Source organism: Charadrius vociferus, unplaced genomic scaffold (genome assembly GCF_000708025.1).
Source record: "Charadrius vociferus isolate BGI_N301 unplaced genomic scaffold, ASM70802v2 scaffold218, whole genome shotgun sequence".
Taxonomy (NCBI): Eukaryota; Metazoa; Chordata; class Aves; order Charadriiformes; family Charadriidae; genus Charadrius; species Charadrius vociferus.
Genome location: NW_009650084.1, coordinates 910,585 through 932,011, shown reverse-complemented (window position 1 = coordinate 932,011; position 21,427 = coordinate 910,585). Strand labels below are relative to the sequence as shown.

The 21,427-nt window shown below is 40.2% G+C and overlaps 1 protein-coding gene across 1 annotated transcript in view; it reads left to right on the top strand.

Moving 5' to 3' along the window:
• MCF2L (MCF.2 cell line derived transforming sequence-like) overlaps window positions 1–21,427 on the top strand; it is a 91,534-nt gene that overhangs the window by 21,408 nt on the left and 48,699 nt on the right. The window contains exons 2-3 of the mRNA XM_009892133.1: window positions 1,164–1,247; window positions 10,375–10,489. Of these exons, the coding sequence (XP_009890435.1) occupies window positions 1,164–1,247; window positions 10,375–10,489 (199 nt within the window). The remainder of the gene's footprint in view (window positions 1–1,163; window positions 1,248–10,374; window positions 10,490–21,427) is intronic.

Genomic DNA, 21,427 nt, shown 5'->3' with positions numbered 1-21,427 from the left:
GGTGGGGGGGTGGGGAGTAGGGGCTGTTCTCAAATAATTGCAGTTCTCAGAATTTTGCACACATAAGAATCACTTACAAAAGTGAGCAGCTCTCCCCTCAAGATCTCACATTTGAAAGATCTCAGTAATAGCAAGTCCCTTCCTTGAGGGCCAGAGCTCCACTTCTGTTTGATCAGCTGGTACTTCAAGGCAGATGACACTTATCCTTACATCACTTTTGGGTTTTTGCTTACTTTTCCTGTGAATGTTCACAGTTCTGAGTGTCAGATTTGGGTCTATCTTAATGGCATTTCAACGTATATTAAAAACAAAATGTCTTTATACAATGCCAGATTAAAAGAAATGTTCAAAACCAAATAATAAAATCTCTAGGTTATTCCTTCACTGCTTTTCAATGAGGTTAAAAATGGAGGATAATTGATTTTTAGAAATTGCAAAAGAGTAAAGATTTTTGTTTACTTGTAAAAAAAAAAAAAAAGAGATCATAGTTTAATGAATGAGGCAACTCTGTCATGCGGTCTTCATTGTGGTCAGCAAAACTTGGGTTTCTGCTTGACCTCTGGAAAAACGCTGCGGGAAGCACCTCTGATCAAACACCGTGGCAGAAAATTAAGACTTGGGAAAGCAGTATGTTTGTCATTAAGCTAAAGTTGAAGGGCTGAGATAAAAGATTAAGCAGTGCTTTTCACATCAGAGCTGTGAATGTGTGTGTTTAGTGTGAGGATGTCCTTTCAAGCCTGTTCTACATACCTTATTGAACGCTGTTGCCTTGGAGTATTTGAACACTAGACAACAGGCTAGAGGGATCATAAGTTTCTCTTCTTTGTGTGAGTTGAGAAGGTTTTAATAAAAATAGAATTTGATATGTAAAAACCCCACTATTTAACATCATTCCTGAGGGATATTAGTTCTACAGTGTTTGATTCAGTGATCCTGTACTGCTTCTGAGTGTCAGCAAATCCACATTACTTTACTCTTTTATCAATATGCTGTTCAAAGAAAAGTTTGCCCTTGGCAGACACCTGAAAGACATTTTCCTGTATTTTTCAAAACTTGGATAGTTTTCTGGGTGTTTGTGTTCTAGGCATGATTTTTTTGATGTCTGCTGTGAAATTTTACATAAAATGACTTTGCAATGCAAATTTTTTTTGTTTCCTCCACAGATGAAATCATGCATCAGGATATCATTCCCCTCTATGCTGCAGATATTCAGGATCAGTTAAAGAAACAATTTGCTTACCTGTCAGGTAAGACTATGGGGTTCCCTTCTACAGTTATTGCTCAGGCGTGTGGTTAGGCCTGTCATGCTTTCGTAGTTTTTGAGGTCTCATAGAGGAGAAATTAATATTTTATGAGCAACTCAAAATACAGACTACCAAGACTTGGATTATGGATTAATGAAATGAATTTTTTTTAAAAAAAAAATACAATAGGAATTTTATAGTTAATTTTCCAATATCCAGGATAATGGGATGGAATTGAGGGTAGGACAAAAGAAAAAACAGGCATAAATAAATAAGGAAGTGCAGATGAGCCTGGTACAGGAGCATGTAGTCTCCTGTTGTCAGTGCTAAGGGAGCTGTGGGTACTTACGTTGAGCTCCCCAGTGCTTAGAGCTAAGACAGTGCTCAAACACAGACCTAGAACTCTCTGAGCTAACTGAGCCCTCATGGACAGCTGGAGAGAACTGTGTGGATGTGTTGGTGGTTGCTGTGATCTCGCGGTCCTCAACCAACATGCTAAGCTGCCGCTGGTTCTGCTGTTGGGTTCGATACTGAAGCCCAAGCTGACACCTTGGACTTGACCAAAGTAGTGTCCAAGCGAGCACCACAGTACCACGTTCCCCCACAGCTTCAGCATGAGGGGTCAGGTTTGTGTAGCACCAAGTTCTGGACAGGGTTTTTGGCTTGGCATCACCACCTGCCTTTTGTAAAGGAACCTGTTTTCAGGCATAAAGCTGTCTCTAAAAGCAGCACAGCCAATGTTCACACAGCACAGAGTGTCTTTGCCCTTGGATAACCTGTGTCAGGTAAGTGATGGGGGCCTGTGTTTATCTGCCATGCAGGTGTTGGTTGCTGGGCTTGGTCCATCTCGATGCTGGAACCACGGCTGGCTGCCAATGGGTAAAGTGAGATAGTGCCTTTGCTCACTGATCGATCACCTGTATGGCAGGTGTCTGATAAGCTTCTGGGATTATTTCCCTGTCCTCTTGCCTGTAAAGCTCTTGCAGGTGTGCAGCAGTGAACTTGCTGGAGTTATTGCCCTGCCCTGGCCTCCCTCCAATTCACAGAGAGGGAGAGCATCAGTGGGTTTGCAGAGCTGCCCTGCCTCCTTCAGCGTAAGGCGAATCTACCTCTCTAGGCTGAAGCTGAGCTTTATGTCTGTCCCCTCTTCCTTTCAATCCATCCCTGCGTCAGATCAAGAGACACTGAATCTTGTTGTACTCATAATTAACCATTAATTGTGATCTATTCCTGCCACACAAGCTGTAAACTAAGTGTGGGTCTGCGGTAGTGACTGGGTTTTCCACGGGGTGGTGGTAGGACTTGTAAATAAGATTATTTTGTTTATGAGGCTTGCTGTTCATGCTGCATTTGAGATGATGGTGTTTAATCTACAGTTCTTTTCTGGCAGTTTATTTTTTTGACTTTCCAAGCTCTTCCTTCTTATCCAGGGGCAGAAAATGGCTCATAAAAATGTTATGCAAGAATTAGCCTATCTAGGAAACTGTAAGAAACATTTTGCCCCTCTGAAGTGAGGGGAAAACTGGTGACTACTGCAGATGAATAAAAATCTCATTGAATCCAAATGGAGGTTGTTCATGTCTTAAGATTGTTGAGTTCGCACAGCCACAAGCATCTTCAGCACTCATTACATCCACTGTGCAGTGGAGCTTAGCAAGAGCATACGTTCATCATTCTGTTTTCTTCTACTTATTCACCCTCATGTCTATTAGAAGTCTGTTTTGTTTGCTTGAAATAGTAGGCCAGCTGCATTACTGTGACTGTATTCTCTGTTGTATTTTATTATTCTTGGGCAATTCGACTGTTAGGCATTTTCCTGTCACTTCGGACTTCAGTTCTTTTATCCTAATATTCTCCTGCAGGACACTGATGGTTAATTTTCTGTGCTGTACCAAATAGTGGTGTTACAACTTTTGTGAACAAAGGAACAGACCTAATATTTTGATACTCAATTTATGTACAATTTGTTCTTGCAGTTGTGCTTACGAGTGGCTTTGCTGGAATGTCACTTAAGACATCCACAGCGTGTGTGAAGGGGACTTTTTTGCTTATTACTAAATTGCCTTGGAAATAGAATCTTAGGACATGGCATAAAACTCATTACAATGAAAGTCCATAGATTATGAATACTTTTGGTAGATAGCATCTTTGTGGGTATGATGAATTGCGTAATGTCTTAGATGCATTTCCGTTTTTAGTTTTTGGCTTTTTAACAGCAATGCGACATATACTTGAGAATCACTTTAGTTTCTCTAATAGGATGTATCTAGGTCTCGTGGGATGCTTGCTTGAATAGTGAATGAAACCTAGGCTGCTTCTGTGGCTAAAGGCTGTAGCCATTCCCTAGCTACTTCTGTGTTTTGGTCTAAATTAGGGTCATTTCTTTCTCTTGGTCTCTTTTCCTCTGCAGGTACAAAGTAATTTGCGTCCCTCATTCTGCTAGATTATAACGGAAATGCTACACGGACATCGAAATTAGGCTTGAAATGAAACAAAACAAAGCAAAACCTTATATTAATGCTTCCATTTTTCAGTCAATATAGCAAAGTGCAATGAGATCAAGGTGCTAGCTGCTCCTACAGATGCTGAAGACTCTAGCTCTTGCTCAGCAGTCATACAGCAGTTGTGTGTTCAGCTTAAATCTAATGGCGGGACAAGCTATGGATGAGGTTTTTAGTCAATCATTCACGTAACAAGTTTATAAACTTCAAAGTTAATATTTTACCTCTTACCCAGCTGTTTACTTTTTCCCTTGGAGTTTGTTCTTTCTGTGGAACAAGGTCCTTATCTTTGCAAGAGCTGTCGTTACTCTTTTTTGTTGTTGCTAAGCTGTATTAAACATCCTCTCTGCATGTTTCACTGTTTCACCTGTCAGTTTTCTTCCTCTAGTTAGTATTTGTGCAACCACTCTTTCTTCTGCATCGCGAAGGGTATTCTGCCTTTTTTTTTTTTAATCCTCACAAAGGGCGTTGGAAGGTCCATTTAAAAGTCTCTGGAAAATGCATTCCTTACAGTCTTTCATTCACATTTATATTTTCTTATATAAGTATTCTCTTTTCCCTTTCCTTAATTGGAAAGTTGCTATGTGACTTTCATGCCCAACTTTGCAGCTATTTGCCATTGCTATATGCAGATATGTTAAAATAAATGTAGATGAAGCAGAGCATACAGACAGGTGTGTATGTTTATACGCATCTTAAATTGTACAAACTATGTGATGTGCAAATGAGACTCTTGGCCACCATAAGTACTGAATCAATTATTTCAACTCACTTTCCTTCGAATGCCTCTTTTTGTTTGAAGTTGTTCAATGCATAGTATTTCCATTAAAGGAAATACAAATGTGGGTTCATGCTACTTGCATTTTTGCCCATCGATTCATAGCTTTTTCCTGCAGTTGAAAAAGTTAGCATTGGTACTAGCTTTCAAAATGCTTATATCTTTGGCCCTTTAAATTATCATTCTAAACAATAAGCTTCTCCTCACTTTCCGTAACTTTATTTCCGTGGCTGTGCTCTTGCTCTCCTCTGTGTAAATGATGTGAAAATACCTCACTGGTTAAACTGTTCCTTTTGAAGTATCCGTGGGTGCTGAGTCTGGTTGTAAAATTGTGTTTGAGAACTTCTGGGTGGATCCCGTACAACATACATTGGGTCAGTTAGTTAAAAATACCAACTTGATTTTTGTTGCCAATATGACATGGTCAATGTATATGTTGCATATTGACAGTGGAAGAGGTATTACCAGTTTCTGTCTTGTGCAGGTGTAGGCTTAACTGCTGTCTTATATTCATTGTGCTAGACCCGCAGTGTGTAGAGATTTTGTTTTTTAAAGAGGGTATTAAAGAAAAAGGGAAAGGAAAAATTGAATCCTTGGCTCAAATACATTCAGGTACAAATTTAGTTTTTGCAATCTGATTTCTAAGCCAGTATACTTGCTGCTGATCAGCCTAGGCAAAATGCAGCTTGTGAAGTTACAGAATCACAGAATGGTCAGGGTTGGAAGGGACCTCTGGAGATCATCTAGTCCACCCCCGCCGCCAGAGCAGGAGTTATACAAGTAAAACTTCTCTCTCATTTCAAGGAACAACTATTTTAATAAATTTGTCTTGATTCTGTTTTTCCTTGCAAAGGATATGCAGTGAAGCTTTTATCCACTACCTCATTGAAGCCTATGTGTAATTTCAAATGCTCGGAGTACTGCAGTTAAGTATATTTTGCATGTAGAAAGGAAAAATTCTTTATCAGAATCATACAAGCATAACAGCTGAACTACCACAACAGTAAAGCAAAATCTGTACTAAACCTTTCTCTGATTCACACGAGGACCTCACTTTTGACATGACTGCAAGCAAGTTTAATTCTACTTGAGCTAGGTTTTAACAATGATGATGCTTTTGAATCTTGTGTGTGCATATTGAACAACATAGAGATCATATTTTTTTCTTATAGTCCGGATATAATTTCATTTGCATTGTAGATTCAGGCTAGAAGACCCACCTCTTTGCTCCGTCATCATCTAATTATATCCAACTACTTTGCTTCCTTTTTGTGGGGTTAGGCAGAGGGGCTTTTGAGATTACCTTTTCTTATGTAAACAGGAGCAGAATAACTAGGGCAACATTACAAAGTACTCTCCTGCTCTTCTTTCCTGGAAGACTGAGCAATCTCCGTTGTGGCTCCCCAATTTTGCTGGCCCTACCAAAAAACCTAGAATGAATTTTACAGGGTTGTGGGGAATTACACTTTTCTTTATGTGTATGTGCACACGAGCATGTGTTGGCAGCTGCACAATTCGTAGTTTTTGTAATTTTCTCTGTCAATGCTATTTTAAATTTAAAAGAATATTAATTATTTCTTATTTGAGGTTGGTTTTAGCTAGCAAGTCATTAATATGTCTCTTTATTAGCATCTGTATAAAACAGTGCTGCAATTTCTTTGGCGTGGCACTTCTCTATCACCCTACCTGCTTAATAAAAATAACCAAACCCAAAAGAGATTTCAGCTGTGATGGGAAAAGTTAGATGTAGCAGAATATAAAGAATAAATGCTAAGTTACCTAGACTTAAGGTAAACTTTGCCAGTCCCGTCTCACAGTAGCACAGCTAGTTTTCCAGGGATCACTTTTCCACTCCTTTCGTACATGAGATCACGATGCTCTGGGTCCATATAATTTTAATGGTTGGTGCTATTGTTTAAATAATTGCATACAGAAGTCAGGAACACAAAATGCTATTTCCTAAGCACAGTTAAGTAATTTTGCTACCTAACCTGTGGAGCTAATGCAATTTAACAGGTATTTTTAAAATGCGTATTTCTCCAAAACGCAGGGCTGTCGCTGTTGTAAAAACTGGCCTTAGACTAAGGCATGTAGATCTATTTAGTAGAGCTCCACCAAACTGGAGGTTTACTAGAATTGTAGAGATTTATCCACTGAAAAATTTCCATTTTAGAGAGGCAATTTGTATTTTCTTTGTTACTAAATCTGTTAAAGAAGTTTCAGTCGAATAGGTTGCCAAGGTCAGAGATGAATGAGTTAATAACAAAGTTTTGCTTTAATGAAGGATCACGGAAATAGGGTGGAAGCAGATCTACTTAATTTGAAGTGGTGTGGTTTTATTTTTTTTTTTAATTGCTGACATACACTTCAGTGCTCTTTACTTATATGGTGTTTCCATTTTTAGACTGAAAAGTAATAATCCTCTCATCTGGAGAATGTTCCTTACGGCTGCATGTTATGAGACAGGTCTCAAGTAATTCTTTGGAATCATTTCATCCCCTAGTCATGGGGTTGTTCAGCCTGGAGAAGAGAAGGCCCTGGGGATACCTTATTGTGGCCTTTCAATACTTAAAGGGGTCTTATAAAAAAGGTGGGGACAGACTTCTTAGTAGGATCTCTTGCGTTAGGACAAGGGGTAATGGTTTTAAATTAAAAGGGGCTAGATTCACATTAAATATAAGGAAGACTTTTTTTACAATGAGGGTGGTGAGACCCTGGAACAGGTTGCCCAGAGAGGTGGTAGATGCCCCATCCCTGGAAACATTCAAGGTCGGGTTGGATGGGGCTCTGAGCAACTTGATCTAGTTGAAGGTGTTCCCGCTCATTGCAGGGGGTTTGGACTAGATGACCTTTAAAGGTCTCTTCCAACCCAAACTATTCTATTATTTCAGGTAAAAGATGTCTGGACTGACCGCACTGGCTTAAGGACTGCTTTTTTTTATTTTTCTTTTTTTTTTTCTTTTTTTTTAAAGAAGACTAGCATTAGACTAAGGAAATGCTCTCAATACTCAAAGAGATTCTTGGTTGTCTTAGGAAAACATAAAACTGTTAAAATCCAATTGTGTAAGTCCATGTTTAAGCCTAGAAATAGGAATAGAAAGAACTTGCCCAGCAAATCACTATTTTTTGGATGGTGATTAAAATCTCAGTTGCTCATTTTAAAAATTGCTGTGTACAAATTGAATTATTTTCATGAGTTGTAGCACTCATAGAGTTCATCTAAGTTTTCATGGGGTTTTTTTTTGTAATTGGGTGAATTGGTTTTAATAAGGTGTGTTAAAGTTTTGCCTTAAACCTGTGTTTCAAGAAGGATGAGAGAAGTAAAATTGTGCATTTTGTCACTCACATGCTTTCCCTCTCACTAAAAACAAAGCCAACAACGACAAATGCCAACCTAGCTTCCCAAACTCCAGTTTCTATTTTATCTCTTCCCTCTAAATTCTGTAGCTTGATTTACTTCTGGGAGAAGGGAAGAAAATCCCATTTTACACAGGTAATTTAGGAATAAACTGTGTAATGCTGCTTTTGCAGAGATAAAGCAAGAAAAAGTGATTCTGAATAAAGGAAAAAATCATTCCTTGCTGCATGAGGTTCATTATGAAATAAAGGACACTTTAAAAAGTGAACTCGCCTCCTACTTTTACTCCTATTTAACACAACCACAATTCAAATGTAGAATTTTGACTTTGTTATATTTCCCACACCCTTTTTGTAGCTTGCAGTGACAAACACTCATTTGTAGGTAGTGGCTGCTTTGCCCAGTGGCCCATCTCCCATTGATGGCCATGTATTTAAAACTGTGATACGGAAAGCAACTTGTATAGGACAGCAATGTTAAAGCTGAAATTTTATACAATTTATTATGTATAGCACTTCAGTTCACTCTGCCCTAAACCTCTTTTCAGCAGCAAAGTCCTGGTAAGAAAAAGCACTTGAGCAGCGTTTGAAGGTATATGTGTGCTTTAGTGTCCCGGCTGGGAAATGCTGGAGAAAAAGATAAACGGTGAACAGCAATCTTCTAACAGCACATGGCAGGGCAGAGTGGTCTCCGCCGGAGAGAACCAGGGATGAGTGTACTAGAAACTGAAAATTAATAGGCAGCGTCAAGGCAGGATGACTCTATTTGCCCTTGACAATTGGTGGTGGTCTGGGAACTTCCTGAAGGTCATAGTCCGGGCTTCTGCTTTTAGGACATCTCCTACAAGCGTATTGTTCTTCTTTTGTTTCATATGTCCTATTTATAGAATTTAAGTAGAACAAAGCAAGTAACCAAGCAGGATACTGCAAATAATGTATAATTGTACCTAAAAATAGATATTCTAGAGAGAGCAGAACACCTCGTGAGCAACAGAAATAATTATTGTCATGCTTGAAAAATGTTTTTAATGGGGGAGGAAGACGTTTTGGTCTTTAGAGCCTGGGTAGAACAAAAAATAATAGAATCAATATTGGTCTTAACTTATATTTGTGTTATGAACATTTATATAGCTAAAATTAACACATTGACTTAACATTACAGTATTTGGATAAAGGTTATGTTTTCAGACTTGTGTTATTTGCATAATAATTTCATTTGTTGTTGTTTAAGTGGATCCAGAACACATTATTTTCTGATGTAGTTTGATTTCTAAAGCTACACAGTGGTAGCACCGTATTGCCTGTAAGCGAATAGATTGAAGTCAGATTCACCACAGATTAACATAAGGATACTATTTGAGCTCTTCTAATTACATGCGGTTTTGGAGGGAGATGGCGGTTTCTTTTATCAAATGAATCTGAGCTCAAATATTTCTCTTCTCTTTCTCGTGAGGTTAGATGTAAAGGCACTTGAAGTGGGTAATTGCACATTATAATTTTCACAAATCACTGTTGCTGTCACAGACCAGACAGTGTTGTTAATACAGTTTACAGCTGACTTCTGCACAGTTGTCAGATTTCAGGGCAGGAAAAAAATCCTTTTAATTTTGCCACAGTAATTTTTGGCTGTTTTTCTTCTCTTTTTGAACTGTAAAGCGAAGATAACTTTCCAGCAATGGCTCCTTGCCACCCCTAACTGTTAATTTCATGCACTTGCTAGGGCTCAACTAGCCCTTTGTCCAGCCTATCTTTATGAAAATATTATTGCATAAGACATGAAATATTAACATTGCCTTAAAAAAGAAAATACATTTTGGAGATAAGAATGTGTGCGGAGCACTTCTTAAAGTGTTGCATTTGTGAATTCTACCCAGTGGTGCAAATGCCAAAAAAGATACAGATGGTATCTGGCTCATCAGCAGCCATACTGCAGCGTAGGTGTTGGGCTCTGCTTTACCTTTTGTAGACAATCTGAGAAGTTGGACAGGAAATGTCATTTGAAACACCTTTCCCCAGTTCTTTTAATGTTCTGCCACTTCTTTAGACTGTCCTGGAAGCAGAGTAGCTAGCTGAAGGGAGAGGGGTGTTGTTGGAATGAGTTCAAACTGGTAAGAAGGTTGAGTTCAGTTCAAGATTTGCCTACTTAATTCTGAATTAACTTTTTTTTTTTCTCTAAATCAATTCATTTCTTCAAATAGGTTATATTTACATATTTGACATTTATCAAAAGAAAGATGCACTGCCATCTGGTGTCAAAACTGTTCACATGAGCAAAGACACGTACAGAAAAAATGTGGTGTACCAAGTTTCTTCCTATAAAAATTCTTAAGCTTTGAGGAGGAGACTAGACTGTTCAGAATAAAGTGTCCACTCTGAGCCCTGCACCAAAAAAAAAAAAAAAAGAAAGAAAGAAACAGTAGTTTTAATTACTGGGAAATTGCAGGCTGGGTAGAGACTTGCATGTAAACGTGCCTGCTGCTTGTTTCTTTTGTAGGTGGAAGGGGGGGAGATGGATGCCCTGTTATCACCTTTCCAGACTATCCAGCTTTCAGTGAGATCCCCGAGAAGGAATTTCAAAACGTCCTGACCTACCTGACGAGCATCCCAAGGTGAGCACCTGTCTAGGAGAAAATAACTTTTTATCTGCGAAGTGATTTTTCACACTCGGTCACTTACATGATGGTATAAAGGTCAGGCTTGGTATTTAATTAAAGAAAAGAAAAATGCTGCTTATAGTGCAGTGTCAATAAGTGTTGATTAGTGACAGCTGCCTAACGTAGTTGTTAGATAAATTACATAGTGCTATTTATATTTCATCAGAAAATTACTTCCTGGTATGTATGGATGCAGATTCTGTGATGGACATTGTCCTCTTGTTTCTTATCTTTGCTGTATCTTAAAGTGCAATGTTCTGTGCTTTAATTGAAAACATGTATAATTTTGGCAGAATATGCTCGTTCCTGGATGCTACTCAGGATGTTACTCAGTATTAAAGGACACTCAATAGTATGTACAACAGTTTGTCCTAACTACTTGTGCTTTCTTTCCCTGACTCAGCTGAACGTACAGTCTTTGCAGCGCTTACAAAACTTGGACTGAGGGTGCTAAGCTGGCCCAGCAATTAATTCTGGCTATCTTAGAGGGGGCTTTTATCAGTGGGCTGCTCGATTAAAAGTTGTGATTTGGTTGAAGAACTGCTAGGGAATGAAGTAGTGGGGTTCAAGATCCTGATAGAGGTAAGGAAGGAAAGTCACAGAGCAAAGTACAGACCCTAGACTTCAAAAGACCAAACTTTGGGCTTATTCAGGGAACTGGCAGGTGGGATTCAATGGCAACTCTGAAGAGTAAATGTGCTGAGGGAAGCTGGCAAGTTTTTAAGGACAGCATCCTCCAAGCACAAGAATGGTATGTCCTGGAAAATTAATAGACACAACAGGAGACTGACCTGGCTTAACAGGGAACTTGTGACTGAGCTGGAGTACAAAGAGACCATACAGGAAGTAAAATCAGGGACCGACTACAAAGAAGAAATATGGAAACATTGCCCAAACATGTAGGGACAGTTTCAGGAAAGTCAAAGAACACCTAGAGCTGAGGGTCGAGGAGTAAGGGACATCAGGGCCCATCCAAAAAACCTTCCGTTGCTTTAGCAGTACAGGAATAAACAAAGAAAATGTGGACCTGTGCTGAATGGGCTAGGTTAGATTAGTAGCAGCCAACACAGGTGAGACTGAGGCACTTGAATTCTTTGCTTCAGTCTTCCCTGACACTGTCTCCCAAGACTGTGTTTAGAGAGAGGGCTCAAGGAAAAGAATGACTAGCAATGGGTGAGGATCAAGTCAAGGATCTCTTGAGAAATCTTGACCCAAATATAGTCTTTGGGCTAAGATAAGGTACATTGAGAGTGGTGAGGAGGCTGGCCAATGTCATAGCAAGCCTGCTGTTCTTCATCTTTGAAAGGTTTTTGAGATCAGAGATGGACTGTGATGACTGGAGAAAGACAAATACTGCATTCGCCTTCAGAAAGGGCAAGAGTAATGATCCGGAGTGCTACAGGCTGGTCAGCCTCGCATTGGTCTGTGAGAATATTATGGAGTGAGTCCTCTTAAAACACGTTTGTGGGCACAAGAAAGAAGAAACTGATGGGGAATAGCCAGCATGGATTGAACAGTAAACTGTGCTGGACCAACCTTTTTCTATGATGAAATTACTGGATGCATGAATGAGAGGAAGCTGTGCATGTCTCCTACCTCACCTTAAGTAAGACTTTCAACAAAGTCTCCCTCAGCACCCTTGTATCCACTTTGAGTTGTTACGTCTTGACAGGTGTGCTGCTGGGTGGGTGAGAAGCTGCTTGGATCATCAAGTTCAGTGATGGTTCATGCTCATGCTCTACTTGGAGACGGAGTTCCCCAGGGAACATATCTCTGCTGCCTGACATCCTCATGAGTGCACGCTCATCAAGTTTGTAGATGAGAAAGTGGTGGACCAGTCAGTACACTTGAGGGAAGGACTACCATTCAGAGGAACGTAGATGGGTAGGAGGTATGGGCTGACAGGAATGTCATGAAATTCAGCAATGACAAATGCCAAATCCTGTAACTGGGGTGGGCTGACCTCCTGCAAGAGTACAGGCTTGCAACTAACTGGCTGCAGGACTGTTCTTCTGAAAAGGACGTTGGGGCACTGGTGGGCAGCAGGCTAAATGTGAGCCAGCAAGGTGCCGTGGCAGCAGTGAAGGCTGTCAGCCCTGGGGCTGCACCAGCAGGAGCATGGCCTGGAGAGGGTGACGGCAGCCATGCCCTTGCCGGCTCTCTCCAGACCCCACCTGCAGTGTAGGCCTGGCTCTGAGCTACCACAGGGTGGAGGTTCACAAACCAGCATGAGTCCAGCGGGGGTCCCACAATGGCCAGGGCTGGAGCTGATGTGTGAGGAGAGGCTACAGGAGCCAGGCTTACTCATCTGGGGGATGAAAGACTGCCGAGGCCCAACAGCCACTGTCTCTACTGATCGAAGGAGCAGCAGTCTCCTGACAGAGATGGGTGGTGGGGACGGAAAGGCCCAGGATGGGAATGGGAACAGAGAGGTTTTGGCCTGGATGTAAGGGGAAAAAAAATTGTCACTGGGAGGATAATAAAGCATTGAGACATGCTGCCAAGAGAGGCTATGAAGTCTTTTTATGAAGGTTTTTTTTGACTTGGGCATACAAAGCCATGAGCAACTTGATCTGAATGTGAAGTTGACTACGCTTTGAGCAGGAGTTGGACTAGAAGCCTCCTGAGATCCCTTCAAACCTGAATGATTGTATGAATCAAGAAATCTTCTTTATGTCTTTCCCAAATTGGGCTATATGGCTATCCCAGATTGAAAACTCATAGAAACACAGGTTGTGGAACATTGATTAAATGTTGATCTCAAGCTGTATTTCATGTTCTTTTCACTGATGGCATTCAGTGCAACTCAGCATGGACCATGCTCAATTCATGTTTGGAACTAATTGGGGCAGATGTCCCTCATGCATATGTGTGCTTTTGTTTACTGTAGAAACTGAAGAGAAACAGCAGTGTTCTTGTAAAGAGCTTTCCCCTTAATTATTTTGTAGGACCTACTCCCTGTGAGGGAATACTGGTTCTACACAGCACAGTACTGTGACGTGTCCTTCTGGTTGTACTTGTTAATCCCTAATTTATCAGGGAGAGGAACTGCGACACTGACAGACAACTTCATTTTTTCATTTATCACTGTGTTGGTTAAACTATGTGGTGCTAAGTGTCCCTTGATAGTATCTTTCTTGAATACTGTTATTACAAATAATTATGTTCTAAATTCACATCTGCTCCTCCTTTTGAAAGTCCTTGGTGGTGTGCTTCATGGTGGCCATTGAACTTCTGCACAGAGTGGGGTTATGTGGGAAATTCTGATCAGAACAAACAGCATCTGGTGCTGGAGGGGGACACCACTGAGCACATCCCAGAGCACCAGTTTGGCAGGAGCACATTTTTACTGATTGAAAGTCTGGGAGCAGATTTTCTGGAGATTTTTCTGTTTGTTTTCCCTACCCTAGTCTATGCGTATTGAGCCAGAAGTGGCCATTACTTAAGTCTGGCTGTTCTTGTAGGATTTTCTTCTTTCTTTAATTTCTCATTCTTTAGAAAGAGATCACTGTTCTGTGTAATCCAAGGAGACAGCCCAGCTGGCTAGATGTGAAAAGTAAGGTATTAACTATTGTGAATATAACAATATTTTAGATATTAGGGTGATAACATTTCATTTTCAACCTTGTAAAAATAATGCCACTCTTAAGATACCGGTAAAACTGGGACCTTTTTGTGCCTGAGAATTGCTATAATCTTAAAGGGCTGAAGACATCCCTGACATCTTGTCCTGGTTCCGGCAGGGATGGGGTTAATTTCCTCAAGGAGCCGGCAGAGGGCGGGTATTCCATCCTATGTGTCCCATGCCCGGGCTATAAGAGGCGCTAGCCAGGGAGAGGAGAGCAGTCGCCACTGCTGTGGCGGTGCGGGTCCGGTCGGTGCACTTCACGGCAGTACTGTAACCGCGTCTTCATATCCCTTTATCGGTGTTACTGTGTTGTTTTCATCTTCCCTTTTGCTGTTCTGTTAAATTGCACTATTTTAACCCACGAGTTTTGCCCTGATGATATTTTTTTTTTTTTCCCCACGGCTGTGGGAGTGGAGCGAGTGGCTGTGTGGTTCTTTGTTGCTGGCTGAGGCCAAACCACGACACATCTTCACTAGGAGTGTTATGAGCTTACTGTGTAAAATTGTGTTTATAAGCTCTTGTGCAGGTTTATAGAAATAACAAACTGCAGAAATGCCACTGGCTGGACATCAGCATATGTCCTCTTATCAAATATGTTTTGCTAATGGGAAATTGTTGACTGCCTGTACCCCAAAGATGGGCAGTATTATAATTTTCTTTGAACTGTGATATTCCTAGTGCTATTAAAGGTGTCGTAAGACAGGATTTTTGCTGTTAACTTAGTTTTCGAGGGCTAAAATTTCAAAGGCTGTTTGCCTTCAAAGGCTGATGCTTTGGAAACTGATTTTGAGGGAAGTCGCATGTTAAGGGAAATGGTATTTCATGGGAATGACAGTGAGGAGCTATGAAGAGCCTCATAAGAAAGGACCTTTCTGTGCTCTGCAGTAGGGTTCATGCAATAAAATATTTACTGGTATAGTAAATCTTAGCAGTGGCATCAGGTTTTCCAGATTTGTCCCCAAGTGAAAGAAGTCTTGGTAATAAGACTAGCTTAGGACTTTGTTGAAAGAAGAGAAACTGAAACCTCTTAACCTACTTTTATTATTCCCTCTAATTTTATAGGTAAACATGACCTTGTCCCCTCTTATTGTATTCTTGTTCTATACTATCTAAACACTGGGTTTCATAAGCTTTTTCTGTGTAAACTTTCTTTTGTTTTTTTCATGGTGAACTTTAATCCTGAAGAGTTAAATGTCTCATGGGGCACCTTGCATTTAGGAATTGAACTATTGCAACTTGCCTGTTACCCACTTAGATGACCATGGAATAGAATAGTGCAAATAGCAGAGCTATCAACGTGTGCTCAGATGTGTAAATGCCTAATACATGAGGATGTTAAGAAAGTAGACAGTGGAAAGAGAATACCTCATCTCAATTTAAGATACTGACTTAACCCTCGTGCAGCCATATATAATTAAGCAGAGAGCTGAACCATCTTCTTCAGGTGGGTGTTGTTGATGTTGCAAGGTAAATTCATGTTCTATATACAGCTGGATAAAATACAATGGCCAATGTATAGTTTGTAATCTCAAAATATTCAGTACGGGTTGTTGACATAGTGTGTGACAGCAGTTGTATACCCTGCGTACTTCAAGATTGCTGCTGTATCAGGAAAAAATGATGGATTAAGGATAAGTAGTATAGATAATGGAAGTTTACAGCTAATCCTTTTATAACAGCTGTTTTGGTAATGAGGTGTATGCTGTAAAGGTATACATGTAATACTTCTGAAACAGGTTTTTCCTTTTAGCAGCTAGTATTTATCTTGTACTTCAATAATAATAATAAAAAAATTTATTAAAAAGGTGGGGGTTCTCTTAGAAAGATTTTTTTTTAGGTCAAGTGATTTTTTTATTTTATACATATAGTACCCAAGATGAAAGAAGAATCCGTGGCAGTATGTAATGTACTTATAGTCTTCCTAGAAAGTTTTGCTTTTTCAACTAAAATGTTGAATTGGTACAAATACTTGGCATATAAGTATTGATCTACAGGAATAAATAGTTCTTATTGGTGGAGTTGCTGAATAAAGTCATATCTATAGCGAAGCGTCTGTAAGAGGTGAGCTCTTTAAATTCAACTGGGTTTCAGCAGAGGACAGCGAGCCACGTCTTGCATCTATTGGAGATGCTTTGTCGAAATTTTATAATGTCCATGTAGCTTGTCTGATGCTGCTTCTGCAGAGAAGAATGTCTCCTAATACTTCACTGGATGAGTCCTCTGGGGATTGCTGCTGAGCTGGGTAGGAAAAGGAAGTCATGCAGATCAAGGTTGTCTCACCTCTTAGCTGAGTAAAAAAGATTATGACCTCCCTACACAGTATCTATCATTCTTATTGCAAAGTGAGAAAGGCACCTGTGGGATATACCTTTTACATCCCACATATACAAAGCGTGGAGGAAGAATATTCCATTCAGGTTTGCAATAGGGTCCTGAAACTGCTCCCAGCTATACCTTTAAGAAGTCATCTTAGGGCATTCAGTATTCTCTTCTTTTTTTCCTCTGTTTTGAAAGTATTCTTTCCTCTTTCTATTTATCCTAGTAAATACACTTTTAAGATTTGCGATGTACCCTGAAGGCAAGTGTTACTCATACTTACTTATATCCATCACAGCTGTCACTCTAAACATATTTTATTAACTTAAGTGTGTACACATTCTTGGAATATGAATTTACCAAATGTGTGGTGTAGCATGAGAACTTGGTCCAAAAGAGATTAATAGATAATTGCAGTGACCTGCGGCAGAAAGAGCAGCGGATCACTGTGTTCCCCGCTCCAGAGCCCCAGGTGCTGTCAAAGCATGAAGCGCCGACTAATCAGAAGGAAAAAAAAAAAAAAAAAAAAAAAAAGACGGGATTTTTCAACATATGGTTTTGCTTCTGGTTAATTAGCAGATTCTACTGCAATGAGAAAACAATATACTGTACGAGAGAATGAAAGGATATAGTTTTAATTATTTTCTTCATTGCTCATATAGGTTCATCTTTGAACAAAGAAAGCAAGCTAAAATTCTTGCAGTCACCAGAGATTGGAAAATTGATGTTTTAAATGTGTAACAGTGAGTCTTAAATACAAAGTTCCTTTCAAGAGAAATAAGAAACAGTGTAGATTAGAAAATTCAGAACAGGTTTTGATGGCTAGTTCAAGTCCCAACACTGCTGATTGAATAAAATACACAGGCTTTTTTTACTTATTTACTCTCTGTTCAGAAAGAGCCTTGTACAGCCTCTCTCTGTAATGCCTTTCTGTCCTACTGCATGATCTTGAGCATAGCTCAGGCCAACTTGTCAAGTTCAGCAATTTCCTGTTTTGAAAGCTGTCCCTGTCGGTTTCCTGCCTGGGAGAACATCCCCTTCTTTGAGATCCCAATGGTTTACAAGTGCTTGAACACCATGTGGCCTTCTAAGAAATCCTGTTGTTTGTGCTACCGTCTGGTGTTGGGAGCTAGGGAGCCATCCTGTCCAAGTAATGAAACGGAACAAGATGACCTCCGCAAGTGTTGGATGTCTGACAGTTTGGAAGCTCAGTTGTTAGGGTTTGCTAAGCTTCAGGTAGACCCTTCCTTGTTAACTACGCCAGCTCCCCATTGTTTGGGATAACACTGGAAAACTGAAAAAGAAACATCTGTGCTAAGCCTTCCAGTGGGTTTAGATTTGAGAAGACTTCACTAGCACAGGCACAGCAAAGCGTGACGGGGTGGATTTAGGTAGGGACCAGAAGAACGTGCCGCAGCACGGCATGGGTGTTGCTGGAGCTAACAAACCTTCTCAGTGTGAGGGACGCTGGAGAGTACAGAGCTTACAGAGCCTGAGTCTGGCCAGTCTCCTTGGCCTAGATCTGCCACCATGCTCTGGAAGCAGGGGCAGCTATGTTGAGGTAACGCTGTGTTTTGAGCTGGTAAGTCCCTTGGGGTCCAGGCTGACCTTGCAAAGAGCCAGTGTGGGAGGGCAACCACATGTGTTTCCTCATTTATCTGCAAACTAAACAAGCGGCCCACCACTAGCTAAGAGTTAACCCCTTTTGTTTTGTAGAGTGCCAGGGATGAACGTCACCACATAGTGGGTAAGAAGTGCCGAAAACCAGATGCCTTGACAGTTCGCACTGACATGCTGAGCAACAGCTTTGCAGCTTCAGAGTTTATTTCTGTCAGCTGTGCTTCATTTCTGTGCTCTCTGCTTTGTCAGATTACAATCCAGGCTGAAGATGTGGGACCTGTACCCTGCTGTTACCTTGGCAGCCCCTCAAATTCATCAGGGAGAACATCCCAGGACTTCCAGCAAAATCTGTCATGCTGTGTGTGCCCTTCCTTTCTCAGAGCACAGCTGCCAAACAGTTGTAAAAGCCATATGTTCCTGTACATAGAAAGGAAAGGTTTACGCCTGAAGTAAGAGCGTTGCATCTTAAAGTTAAGTAGTAGTTTGAAGCTTTTGTGTCAGATACCTAGTTTGACAAGATTAGGTCAAAGCTCAAGATATTACTTAAAGTCTGAATTTTTACTGGGTTTGGAACAATTTACACTTGATTTGATGTCCACCTTGTGAATGTCTTAAACTTGTTTTAAAGCTCAGCCCTGTTACAGGCAAAGCCTTTTTAGTCTTTAAATCCCACTTACACCTTCAAAGCTTAGAGGATTTGGATAGTACATAGGCTCTATATACATAACACATACTGTCCAGTGGTAAATTTAATCTGGTAAGGAGACAAGGTAAATTGAGCACTGTAAAATTGTGAAAGCTAATTACTAAAATGTTGGACCCCATGCAGGAGCTTTCGTTAGTCTAGTCTTAAGTTCAGAGTATTTAACACCCTATTTAAGTATAAACTCACGTTTGTAAGGCACAACACGCAGCATTCCACGTAAGATTGTGCCAATGCATTGTGCAGTGGCATTAATGGTTCTTGAAGTGTACTGGAAATGTGTATAATTCCAATATCATAGTTCTGAATAGGTGTAAAAATGCTGACTTAATAGATCTAAAGAGAGGATTGTGCAGGCCTTCATATTTACGCAAGCTTAACCAACAGGGAGCCCTTTTGCCTTTATTGACCTATTTATCCTTAATTGTTCCTCAAGGATAACATGGCCCACTTCAGCCATCTGCAGTTAAGTCTAAATGAGTTCTCAAAGTTGTTGTCTTTCTTCAAACAGTCCTTCCAAAAGCAGCTGTGCATGACCTGAAGAAATTACACTGTTGTTTTCCATTTAGAAAATTAAAACTCTTCCTTAAAGAAACTTATTTTAATTGATTTCACACACTAAAAGAGGATCTGTTAAGCAATAACTTTGTCTTTTAATGATTATTTCCGTTACCTATGGAAACGAGTCAAAGCCGTTCTGATTTTAGTCTGTGGGGTTCCTTGGTGGGGTAAACCTTGCTAAATTATCATAGAAAAAGGCCGATGGATACCACAGAAAGGAAATCTGTGCACGTGGTACAAGCAGATGTCCAGGCCCAGGCAGATGATGATGCTTGGACACTTTAGTTCTTATTTTTAACACTGGCTACATTCCCTCAGCTGCTCCCCAACAACATAAGCTTTTTGGAGCAGAAAGAATGTCAGCATATATGATGGAATATAGCCAGCATTACTTTACTCCAATCAGTCGTGTTTATTTTAAGGAGGAATTGGCTTGAAAGTGGGAGAGAGGCTGGTCTGAGGACCTAGACAGGAGACAAAGAGGAGCTATAGGGATCAATCAAGGAAGATACTGATGCTTATATCTCTAAAGCTGAGTGGGGAGGGAAAAGAGAAATGTGACTGTGTACGCTATATAAATTGATATAAATATATTTAAACAAATAAGGTGTGTACCAGTGCTGCTTATTTGGCTGAGGGACAAGCAGTGCGTGAGAGAAGTGCCTCAAGTAAACACATTTGGATTTGTATCCCACAATTTCAAGGGATCTACTGCTGCACAGAACCTTTGATTGCCTTTGGGACCAAGGCTCAAGAGCAGCTCTCCTGGTTGTCAGTGAGTTGTTACTTGCTTTATTGTCAGTACATCTCTGATAGTAACTCATCTTCCTTGCAGGTTCTTGCTTTGAGGGCATTTGCAGTGAGCTGTTGCTGTCGCAGTCCTGTGGCGAGTGAAGGATTTTCAGATCAGGGGTAGGGCTGCATGTAACCACGCATGGCTTTCTGGGCTACAGTGGTTGTGAAGTTTGGATGAGACTTCCAAAGTTTTGAATTATTTATCAGCCCCTTACACAAAGCTCTTTGAAGTTGCTTTCATTATTTTGGCTCCTGTTTATAACTGGCCTTTAAGATCTCCTGTCACTGACACAACATCACGTGTAATTATCTTGCCTATGATTATAAAGTTTCAAAAGACATTTTCATGGTGTTGTTCTTGCGGGCTGTATGATTCTGCATGTCTCTTCTGCCTCATAAGCAAATTATAACTTGCCTATCATGGTTTCTATTTATGCCACCTCACAACCCACACATTCATCTAAATTCTTCTTTGCCTGCTTGCTCTGAGATCCTAAAATACAATTTTAGGTATCCGATGATTCCTCAATCCCGAGAAAATTGAAATACAGTATGAGTGTTTTCAGACTTACCTGGGGCATGAACTATTAACAGCTGAGACCCAAAGTAAGCATAATAGGAAAGGGAAGAGATAAGGTTTTCATCAGTCATACACTGGGTAAGATAGGGAGAGTTTACTGGAATGTGGAGAAGGAATAAAAAAAAAGTACATAGTGGAGGGAGGGAGCTGTATCAAATTTCTTATCTGAACCTTGTCTAACAGTGAAACTCTAACAGGTTCAGCTCCAACACAAAGGCTCAGATTTTCTTCATTTCCTGTGCAGCTTCATCTGTTTCTCTGAAGGGAAGGCAGTAACTATCAAAATCAAAGTAAAGAGAAGGTACAAATGCTATGTTCTGAATGTACATTTAAAAATTCATCTATTCACAGAATTGCAATGTAGAATGAAAAAGATGGTAGAATAGTATGCACATTGTTGTACTGATAGTGATTTAGCTGTGGTTTTTTGGTTTTTTTTTTGGGGGGGGAGCAGTTTTTATTTTCAAATTCAGATTTTAAACATAAGAATCAATGAGAAATAGTGCCTTCTTGCTTACAGGTTATGCTCCTGTTGTGGAGTGTCACAACATCAGCTGTGTTGGGTGAGATGTAGCTGTTTTTGCCAAGACCTTTATATATAATAATTTTTACTTGGCATTCAATGATTTTTGGACAGACCACTAGAGGCTGCACTTGTATAGCAGCACTTCTGACTGTCTCATTTTAAAT